At 37.0% G+C, this 11,832-nt stretch overlaps 1 protein-coding gene across 1 annotated transcript; it reads right to left on the bottom strand.

Annotated features, from left to right (window-relative positions):
- Window positions 1–1,517: 1,517 nt before the first annotated feature.
- Window positions 1,518–10,570, bottom strand: LOC107678579 (voltage-dependent anion-selective channel protein 2-like). The gene is made up of 9 exons (XM_016473900.1): window positions 10,387–10,570; window positions 7,850–7,921; window positions 7,707–7,756; window positions 7,241–7,393; window positions 7,099–7,151; window positions 4,122–4,349; window positions 3,472–3,622; window positions 2,550–2,607; window positions 1,518–2,295 (listed from the first exon to the last, which is right to left on the bottom strand). Exons 2-9 carry the CDS (start codon window positions 7,914–7,916, stop codon window positions 2,204–2,206), a joined length of 852 nt encoding a protein of 283 aa, XP_016329386.1. The 5' UTR covers window positions 7,917–7,921; window positions 10,387–10,570; the 3' UTR covers window positions 1,518–2,203.
- Window positions 10,571–11,832: the final 1,262 nt, after the last annotated feature.

Raw genomic sequence — 11,832 nt, 5'->3', positions numbered from 1 at the left:
GCCCGTACCAGTGCTGGATACTGACAGTTCCACAGTTGACAGAGCAGTGGCTGGCAGGTGGTTTTACTTCTGGACCCTTTCACATTGCACATAGTACAGTTCAAATGTTTGCAGTCAGCAGGATCTTTTTAGAAGAACTTAATGCTTTTATTCAGCAAAGACACTTGGTTCAGTTCATGGAGCTCTCTCCTAATGCGCTGATGATCTGAATCAGGTGTGTTACATAAGGGAGACATGCAAAATGTGCTGAGTGGGGGTTTGTCCCCACAACCAGGATTAAGAGCCACTGGTATAGAAATGTACAATGTTACAAAATAATAAATGCTATTCTTTTGAATTTTCTATTAATGTAAAAAAAAAAAAAAAAGTGTATCACAGTCCCCACAAAAATAATAAGCTGCATGACTGATTTCAACATTGATCATATACTAACATACATAAACATACTGGTAAAAAAATGTATAGCCTGAATGCACTGTAAGTCGCTTTGGATAAAAGCGTCGGCTAAATACATAAATTATTATTATTGATCAATTTCTTAGCAGAAAATCAGCATATTAGAATGATTTCTGACACTAAAGACTGGCTGATGGCAATTCTGCCTTGCTATCACAGGAAAAAATAAATGTTAAAAAATATTTAAAGAAATTTATTTTAAATATTTTTACATTACAGTTGTTACTGTTTTTTGGATTTTTTTTAAATGCAGCCTCGGTGAGCATGAGACTTCTTTTTCAAAAACATTACAAAGTCCTACCAACATCAAAATTTTCAATGGTAGTGTAACATGGTGACCCAAGACAGCACCATTTTTAACATATCAAAGTAGACACTCTAATAAAGTAATAATAACAAGAAAAATACTTAATATTACCACTCAGACTCAAAATATTTTGATAACACAATGATCAAGAAAATTGAAAATTTTTGCAAATGCGTAATTAGCAGAAGTGACATTTCCCAGTAACAGTGAACCCACATTAAATGAAAGCTGTCGTATTAAACCATAATAAACAACTTGTCCTTGTTCGCCTAATTACAATATCAACTCTTTTAGACTTAAATAGGTCAGTACAAATGGAAGGATTAAATCAAATGTGAAAACTGACGACCCATTTAGAGTTGAAACAATCATTAAAAATAGAACATAAGCAGCATACCAGACTATTTTTTACCCAACTATGTGACATGAATTCTGTCAATGAAAGATATGAGATGCTTTTCTTCTACCATTTGCGAATAATGTGAATAAGCCTGTTAATTTTGCTGTGTAAGAGTATTTACATTAAGCATAGTTTTTGGGTATAATATATTTCTGAGCTAGACTTTATAGTACGAGAACCAATTTGCTTTGTAAGCAACAAAAAATATCAGATGAATTCAAATAGTTTATTGAAAAGTTCAAACATACACATAAGGACCTCTCGGGTGTTGTGAATGCATGGTCTCAGGGAATTAAGGTCATAATGCAACACGGGGAGCAAAGGGTACTGAACTCAAACCACACCCACAAGACCCGTTCTGCCATCACGGTGTGCCACGGATAGTCGTCTGTGCTGCAAACGAAAACAAAAGGCCAGTCATGCCAGCACAGGAGCACCAGCGTTTATCTCCCCATTAGGCTACCCAAAAACTGCTCAGTTCAAGGGCAGACTTCACATACAACGGTTACTCCGGAAGGCTGCCGAAGGAAAAATAAACTGCTTAAGCTTGTCCTTGCGTGCATGGAAAGAAGAAAACAGTATAACAGTATTTAAATAACAGCAGGTATAACCTTTAATATAGAGTTAAGTGGTTGCTTGAATTGCATTCAGACGACTAAGGAATATCAGATACAATACAAATGATGAAATCAGAGACAGTTTTGTCACAAATCCACCCCAAACCCACCACCGGCTAACTGAGAGGGGAACACAACAGAAAGCCACAGACGCCCTCTGTCCCAGAGAGTACATCATTACTGTGGCAGCGCTGGAGAGAGATGAAGAAATTAATTTGTAGCTGAATGTCTATAAGAGAACAACTACAAATGAAAAACAAACAAGGGCATTAGGAGGTGACAAAAAGAAACATGATCGCTTTTGATGAGCCTTTACACACATCCCATCCCATCTGGAATCCCCCTGCTGGTTGCTGTTGGAGTTAGAGTTAAGGCCAGATTTCTCTGATATTCCCTTGTCCCTGAAGTTAAGCAGGAGCAGGTTTAGGCCTCCAGCTCCAGGCCCAAGCCCAGCTTGTGGCCTCCGGAATTGATGCTCTTTCCATCAACCAGGGCCGACAGGGTCAACTTGATACCTGAAAAACCATCACAAATTTAATCACTGCAGCTTTTACGGCATCTTAACCACATAAATGGGTTGTATTTCTAAACAACCTATTTTATCAGTCTCCAAAGCTGAAGTGAATTATATTGTGTGGTGGACAGGTGATGTTACCAACTATAAACTATTGTAAGATACAAAATAAAAGAAATCAATGCCTTTCACCAATAAATTCTCAAGTGTAAATAATAATACAGGAAACTCATACAGAGAAACTCATCACTGTACCTGGTCTCAGAGTCTGAGTATAACCGACACCGACAAGGCTGGTGTTATTCACTTTAGCCTGTTGAATAGAGAGGAAAATATTGACATAATGCTCACATGCAAAGCCAAATGTAACATTCAAATCACAAACACATTCTGAGTTTTAGGGGCTCAAGTTACTGTGAGTCGATGCTAAACTCAGTGTACAGAATCGATATAAAAGCTGTACCAGAGTATGTCTGCTCTCAGAAAATCTGAGTCGGCTCTGGGGCTTTTGTTTTTTTTGCATTACAATAGCGTTAAACTTTGTCATTGTCAATCAGCACACATCTTTGGCCGTGTAGGAGAGCTATTGATCAACATTTGAGCATGGGATGCATTGTGCCCTCTTACTGTAATGCTTGTGTAAATAGACTTACTTCCTCTAAATATAGATCATGGTGCAAGAAATTGATTGGTTGTTTTGTAAGATGCCATAAAAAAAGGTTACTCAGCCTTTTTTGGGTTTGGCTGGTAAATTTATCACAATGTAAGTGCACCTTACACTGCTATAAAGCAGTGGTTGTCAATTCCGTTCCAGGGGGACCCACTGCTCTGCACATTTTGTACGTATCGCTTATTTAACACAGATCATCAGCTCATTAGGAGAGAGCTCCATGAACTGAACAGAGTGTGTCAAATAAGAGAGAAAATGTGCAAAGCAGTGTACATACCAGTGGTATAAAGGGCACTGCAGATTGATAATATCATTTAATAATTATGATTAAGAACCATTCAAGAATGCATCAGCATACATTAGTGAATCGATTTTTTCCTACACCCTTTATTATTATGGAGAAAGTACATTTAGAAATATGTTATTTTATGGGATCAGATGCAAAAACAAACGGGTGCCTACTTCTGAAACGTATGATTTGTGTAAAAGCAATACGAGTTCACTCACACTGATGGAAGCGTCTTTGTCCAGCTGATACTTGGCAGCAATACCGAAGCGTGTGCTGTTGCTTCCTGCTGTCCAGGCCAGATTCACCGCTGTCTCCAGCTTATCACTCACTTTCTGGTAGATGGAGCCACCAAACTCTGAGCCATCATTACTGCAGGGACAGACAAATCATTAAGACTAGATCATTAGAAAAACAACTTGTCCTTAAATCTCAAATCGATCAATCAATCAAACAGTGGCACATTAACACCTGGATGCTTATACAAATGACTTTTCTCTTGTAATTTTACTGAGATCACTCACAAAGAGCAATTTCTTGAAATATTTTCAAGAACAATCAAAAATGACACATTTAGTGCAGAAATCTCCATAACTTTAAGAATACTTTAATATTTTATTATTTGTCATTATATTTGTAGGCATGAAAAGAAAATCATGATTTTAAAATCCTGTCCAGATTGTCCATGTCCATTTGTCCTATTAATGGAAACGCAATGTGTCATTCAGGGGACAACATGCAGTAAAATTCCTGACGTCTAAGCGAACTAGGTGTACATAAATTCTCACTATATCAACACTTCTCCCCACTAAAATAAATCAGGTCCCAGTCTCATGCACTTAGAATGATGTAGTGATGCTTCAGGACTTACACGTTAGTGTGCAGCTGGAAGTCTCCTGTTTTGTAGCCTACAGCAAAGTTGTTCTGGGTCATCTTGGACTTGGCAGTGTCGAAGGACATCTGGTAACCGGCGAGCCATCCCTCATAGCCGACCACTGCAGCGCCGTGGATGGTTGGACCAGCAAAGTCAAAGTCAACGTCACCGCCCAGGTTGACGTACTCACGCTTGTATGCAGTCTTAACTTTTCCACTCTTTTTACTGTTCATGAGGGAAAATAAACACAATTTAGCATCATATTTAGTGGAATTACATTTGTTTATAAAAAGGTACTTAAAACATATGGATTATTTGCCTTTTGACTAGCTATAAACCAAAATTACAATCTGCAGAAATATAAACTGTTCGGATTGTTAATACTCTTTTCCATCAAACAAGTGATATAATTAGTTTAACAAATGACTCTGAAAAAAATTATGCAGTCTTATATTCTAAGTATTTGAACTATCAAACCACACTTAAAATATATATAATTTTCATCTTTAGATAACATATCAAAACAAGTGGCAAATAGCTGATTCTAGACCATCTCTTTTAGTAGTATTTCAATAATGTCATAGTATTTGTGGGGGTTTTTTTAGTTGACATTTGAGCAATTTTATCTGCTTTTAGACAAACAGGAAGGGTTACAATATTTTTGTCTTCTCACGCTTGTATGCAGTCTTAACTTTTCCACTCTTTTTACTGTTCATGAGGGAAAATAAACACAATTTAGCATCATATTTAGTGGAATTACATTTGTTTATAAAAAGGTACTTAAAACATATGGATTATTTGCCTTTTGACTAGCTATAAACCAAAATTACAATCTGCAGAAATATAAACTGTTCGGATTGTTAATACTCTTTTCCATCAAACAAGTGATATAATTAGTTTAACAAATGACTCTGAAAAAAATTATGCAGTCTTATATTCTAAGTATTTGAACTATCAAACCACACTTAAAATATATATAATTTTCATCTTTAGATAACATATCAAAACAAGTGGCAAATAGCTGATTCTAGACCATCTCTTTTAGTAGTATTTCAATAATGTCATAGTATTTGAGGGGGGTTTTTTTAGTTGACATTTGAGCAATTTTATCTGCTGTTAGACAAACAGGAAGGGTTACAATATTTTTGTCTTATTTTTGATCTGTATCAGCTTTATCATTTTTAAACCCCAAAAAACACCTTTGAATATTTAGCTTGAAAAGTGTGCTTACTCTATATTTCTTAAACTCTACATTTTTTATTTCTTAAAAATAAATACCACATTTATTGTTCATACCTATTCATACTTATTTCTGCCCAAGTGTTACTTAAGTGTCCAAATGCTGTTTTGGACCACTGAACCATAAAATATCTATTTTGGCCTACATTACATTTAGGCCTTAATTAATCGGAATTCAAAAAACGCTAAATGAGAAGCTGCAGATACTGTAGTGCAGGATATAAAGTCATGCCTTGGTCATACAATTTCATTCACTGACTGCACCATTTTATAAACTACTTAAAGCTCAAGTCACAGCTCATATTGAGACTAGAACAAACCAACACACGATGGCCCATTTTGCATTGCCTGCAACAGAGCATACAGCAGTTTGGTGGCAGTAAGACTTTTTTGTTTTTTAATAAATTAATACTTTTATTCAGCAAGGATGTGTTAAACTGATTCAAAGTGACAGTAAAGACATTTATAATTGTACAACGATTTACATTTCAAATAAACACTTTTCTTACTTTCAACAAAGAATCTTAAATCTATCACAGTTTTCAACACTGATAATAATAAGAACTGTTTCTTGAGCAGCAAATCATCATATTAGAATCATGTGAGCATCACGTGACACTGAAGACTGGAGTAATGATGCAGAAAATTCAGTTTTGCCATAACAAGAACAAATTAAATTTTAAAATATATTACAAGAGAAACAGTTAATTTAATTTGTAACAATTTCATAAAATTACTCTTTGACTATGTTTAATCAAATATGTGCAGACTTGGTGAGAATACTACTATGTACTACTATGAAAAAAAGTTTAAAAATCTTACCGAACCCAAACTTTTAAACGGTTTCAGTAGGTGATTAAATCCATTGATCTTGCTCAGAGACAAACGCTGCTCTTTACCTCTCTGCTACATGATCCAAAGCCCCTGTCATGTGCTATACATCTAGACTGGACTATTGTAATGCACTGCTAGGTGGTTGTAATAGTGTTCATCGTCTGTTTTATTACGTCTTAAATTGATTTTTCCGTACTGCTGGTTCGTCTGGTCAGAGGAGAACTGGCCCCCCGACTGAGCCTGGTTTCTCCCAAGGTTTTTTCTCCATTCTGTCACCGATGGAGTTTTGGTTCCTTGCCGCTGTCGCCTCTGGCTTGCTTAGTTGGGGACACTTCATTTCCAGCGATACCGTTGACTTGATTGCAAAGATACTATTTAAACTGAGCTGGATGTTGACATCACTGAATTCAATGATGAACTGTCTTTAACTGAAAAATTTGTGTTTACTATTGTCATTTTGCATTATTGACACTATTTTCCTAATTAATGCTGTTCAGTTGCTTTGACACAATCTGTATTGTTAAAAGCGCTATATAAATAAAGGTGACTTGACTTGACTTGACATCAGTGAAGGCCATGTCAGCAATTGTGTCATCTGAGAGCACAGACCCCAACGACACCAGACAGGTGCCACTCGATTTACAGTTCTCAGAACATGAGGACTATGCTGTCGTGCTTGTGTGAAAGTAACCTTGAAATATGCATCAATGCACGACAAAACAGAGCTAACTCTTGTCACATGGCGACACTTGAATTGCTCAATACAATACTGAGTTACGGGCCGCCATGACACATCATACCATCCCTCATCTCCCCTGACCCAACTGCACACACGCACTGAGACAAATCTGTGCTTCAGAGCAAATCTGAAGCTTTTCGGTGAAGAAAATGAATAATTTACCCTGTGTTTGGTGAGAAGGTTGTGTCAAAGGTCAACTTCAGTCCCTTTGCAATCTGAAAAAGTGATAAAGAGCATTATTATTCATGCTAAAACACCTGCACCTTCATTCATCATCATTAAGTGATTGAAAACACATTCAGACCTGGTCTTCAATGATGATCTCTGTGCCCAGGGTGTTGTCAGTATTCCACTTCTCTGTGAAGGTCAGACCATACTCAGACCTCTTGTATTTGGTTTCCAGGCTGCCCACCACTTTGCTGGTGTCTGTGTTGGAGGAACCAGAGGTCTTGAATTCCTATAGAGATATTAAAGAGAAATATTTCAGATCATAGTGATATATTCATGGAGCAGGTGTATTGTTTTATTAAATAATTCTTAATAATTAAAGCATTGGGTACCAACATAAGAAATAGGTTACATGCATACTTTTCTCCTCTCTTCTAGCTTGCTTCCTAATCTAGTTGTCCAATAAAACTGGCTTTGTACATTACAAATATTTTTGGCTCTTTGACAAATTACTTTTGTTCATTTTTGAACTGGCTTATGTATTTTCAATCAAACACTTAGGAGTGACGGGGTCACACATTTAATGAAAAGAAAAGTCTCACCACTCCACTGGCTGATTTTGTCTTGACATCGAGCTTCACCATACCGAATCCTTTCAGAAAACAAACCAAAGGAAACTATTACAACATTAACTGACAAATAATGGTGATTTTCAAATGATGTAGTGGATTATTATATACATTACCATATCCTTTGTTGAAGATGTCTTTGGCAGACTTGCCAAGATCAGCATATGTTGGGGGAACTGCCATTTTATCTATTTAAAAAAAAAAAAAGCATGTTGGAATAATTAGTGGGTCAGACTACGTCAGAAGAACATCATAACTAATAGAGCTGTGCAGAAGCAGACCAACACATTCATTTACAACTGATCTGAGCCATTTGAAATAAAGTGGTGGGATGTTTTGGGTGGTCTACGGTAGGGCTGCGCGATTAATCGAATGCGATTGTCATGCGCATTTTGAGTATTTGGAGTTTCAGCACGAGAGCGCCCTCTGGCCTTTGGATGGAGATTTACTGCTGATCACAGAACCGTGCTTCACTGAAAGATACGCATGACAATCGCAGATTCTGTCGAATCGCAATCTCGATTCCATTTCGATTTATCGTGCAGCCCTAGTGTACGGTATCTCTAGCTTTCCATGGGTAATCGTAGTGAGCCAGTGTCATATCAGTTTGATAAATGACCCAGCCTGAATGCAGGTGCTCTGCTCCAGCTAATCTGAATTGACAGCAGGCCACTCCTAACGGAGTCACCGAGTTAGGAAGTGACGCACGGACTCACTCCACACTAATCTACAAGTGTGGAGCATGTGTGCAAGTCAGCATGAGAAGCAATTATAGGAATAAAACTGAAGAAGCCTGGGCAAGGTGTGGAGGCAAGGGGCGGAGATGCTTAAATGAAAAAATAGCTAGGCTTTAGTGTAAGGTCTGCATAATGTGTTTGCAGTTGATCGTGTATGAGGAACAACATCCAGGAACTGTACAGTGTCAACGCTGTATTCATCATGGAATTTCAAGTAAGAGACCAATCACAATGCAGTATACAATGATGGAAAAAAGACAACCAATCAGAACCCTTAATTTAAGAAGATATCATGTTACATGAATTCTAAATATATTCTACCCCAGTAAAAAGGTGGTCACACTAGACTTTGAGCACTCAATTTCTTTGGACACTGCAAAGGTTGTGATATGACGTCATGCTCGGTGGTGTCTTTTTAAAAAATATATAAATTCAGCATTTAACAAATGTAAAAATGTACAATCCCCACTCTGTACTCCATAGTTCAAGTTTGTTTGTTGTGCTTGTGTTTCCAGTCTCGCGCATTTGCATGCGTATGAACGGAAGTACAGTAAATGGAATGAAAAGTGTAATGTGACCTCCCCTTAAGTCAATGCGAGATTTTCACATTTTAATATTCAATTTCTCAAATGAATTAATTTATAAATAAATAATAAATAACAGAGACCATACCCTTAGGGGTTAGACTTTTGAATGGTTCTTAAAGAGATAGTTCTCCTTCAGTTGCTGGTCCCCACTGACTTCCATACTACAGTACGGGGAAAAAAAAAATACTATGCAAGTCAATGGGGACCAGCAACTGAAGGTGAACTATCCCTTTAAAAAGAACAGGGAAAAATAAAGTAAAACCAGCATAAGACTGTTTGCTGGTCTTAACTGGTTTAGCCTGGTCTAGCTGGTTTCCTAGCCAGTCCAAGCTTTAGTTTAGAAAGAAGCCATCAACCAACCTGAGCAGACTGGAAGACCAGCTAAGACCAGCAAACCAGACTGATTTACACCTGTCAGCAGGGGAATAAAAAAAATCTAACAAGAATGTTGGAGGAATATCAACATAACAATGCCCTGCACACACTGTTAATGTAACAAATAATGCTCAGACAACAAATATTAGGAAATATACTAAATTTACATTTCCAAACAGAGAATTTAACTTACTCTAAGTATAATATAAAGCATCGCTGTGACCTTTATCATACAGGGCAGTAAAAGGAATGTCTGGACCTGTAAGTTAGGCATGACAGGCGTTTCCATGTCTTTCTTTTCAGGAAGATCTACATTACCACTGCTTATGAAATACTCCTCCACCATAGAAACACGGAGTATTCATTTCTATGAAAGAAACATGTATCCTCTTGTGCAGGAACCTTATAGATTTATCAGATAAATCAGCTCAATTAATAGAAGGGTCTGAGAACTGCTTTATTATAAAGGGCAAAGTAAGGGCAAGGCTAATTGCGGATCTCCTTCCCTATTTTCAGTAGCCGCAGGAAACCCGCATGGCGCTGGCGGACACACTGACGACTTTAAACGAAACCGAAAGAAGTAAAGCACGAACTGTGATTAAAACAGAAATAAGAGCACTAAAAATGATCAGCGCGACACGGGTCAAGCGGCTCCAGCAATCATGTCAGCTTGCGGGAAGCCAAGCACTGAGCCGGCCATCTGTCAATTAAAGCCACGCTATAGATGAGGTTTGAAAGCCGCTGACTTGTGCTCATGTCGCGCTGTGACTGATCTCAGGCTCTGGGCTGCTCCGTCTCTCTGGCTGTGACATTACAGCAGGCCGAGAGTCCGAGTTCTGAGTGATTCAGCTAACGCGAGCTAACGCGCTAGCACTAGGTAGAAAGCATGCGATTTGACAGCTCCAAAGCTGAAATGTCCGCGGTATATGATTTCTGCGTTTCTCACTGACTTACCTGTTAAAAGGAGTGGCGTGAGGTTATTCAGTCGCGACTGCTAAACTTATTCCCAGCGCTGAGCCAATGTGCAGGGTCCGGCCAGTTGGAGGGCGAACTGAAGGAGACTGTAATGTAACACACCCGTGCCGACAACCTCCTGCTCAAGGACCCCAGGTTGCCCTAATGGTGCCTGATGGAAAATGCTTACAGCCAAGAACAGGTGTGCTTCGAGCTTTATTCTCACATTCTTTCCTCCATTCACGTTGCCAATATAGAAAATATCCCATGACTCAAATATCACAATTTCAAGGGATTATTTATTAGAGATGAAATGGTATGAAAATTTCTTATAACGATTAAAGTGACCAAAATTATCACGTTTACCAGTATTATCGGTATTACCACGGTATTGTTAAAATGTGCTGGAAATGTTCAAAACGCACTGACACATAAATCGTTTCACTAAGTTTTATATTAAAAACAACAAACAACAAATACAATTTGTAAATTATTAATATAATAAATATAATTTAATATAAATTAATAATAATATTAAATAATAATAACAACCATGTTTATTATCATTATACATTATCATTATCATCATTATTATTATTATTATTGCACAACATATAGGTAAAACTCACGATTTGATCAAGGGAATTAATATTTTGTTTGTTTGTTTTTCCTTTAATGTGGTAGATTGAAAAAATGACAGTAGACAAGACAGAGTACAGAAAAGTGAACAAACAACAAAAAGAAAAAGAAATAAAAAAGGTATCCGAAACCAATGACAGATATATGAATAAACATGGCATGAATAGTGTAGATATTTTCCACAGCCTTTCAATAGTCTATATGATAGGGAGATAATAAAAAAATGTAACAATAATATTAACGAACAGTTGTGATGTATACTACTACTACTACTACTAATAATAATAATATACAGTTGTGTATACAATGTATTTGGATATAGTGTAGACACATTTCTTGTAACACTGATGATTAGATAGTGACAAATTATAGAAGGAGAGGCATTATTGGTAGTAATATTTAGAAGACAGAGAAGAGATGATAGGGGGGAAAGCGGAAAAAAACAGTAGACCTTTAGTGTGAGATTTTTCTTTTCTTTTCTTTGTAAGAAACTAGATAAATAATATTATTCATTTTCATTGAGTTAATCATTCATTCATCCTTTTTGTTAGCATTATTGATAACCTTGTCCTCCTCATTAGAGAAAGAAAATAAAATAATAATATTAAAAATCCAAAAAAAAAAAAAAGGAATTCCAAGAGGAAAAAAATCCAAGAGGAAAAAAAACTGTAAAACAAGAGATGTTGGGGAAATAAAAAAGAAAGGAATGATAGAGAGAGAGAGAGAGAGAGAGAGAGAGGGAGGGAGAGAGAGGGAGAGAGAGGGAGAGAGGAAAGGAAGAAGGAGAGAAATATTGAGGAACTGATG

The sequence above is a fragment of the Sinocyclocheilus anshuiensis genome, unplaced genomic scaffold (genome assembly GCF_001515605.1).
Source record: "Sinocyclocheilus anshuiensis isolate Anshui unplaced genomic scaffold, SAMN03320099.WGS_v1.1 scaffold536, whole genome shotgun sequence".
NCBI lineage: Eukaryota > Metazoa > Chordata > Actinopteri > Cypriniformes > Cyprinidae > Sinocyclocheilus > Sinocyclocheilus anshuiensis.
Note: the sequence above shows the minus strand (reverse complement) of the source record. Positions and strands in the feature narration are given on the sequence as shown.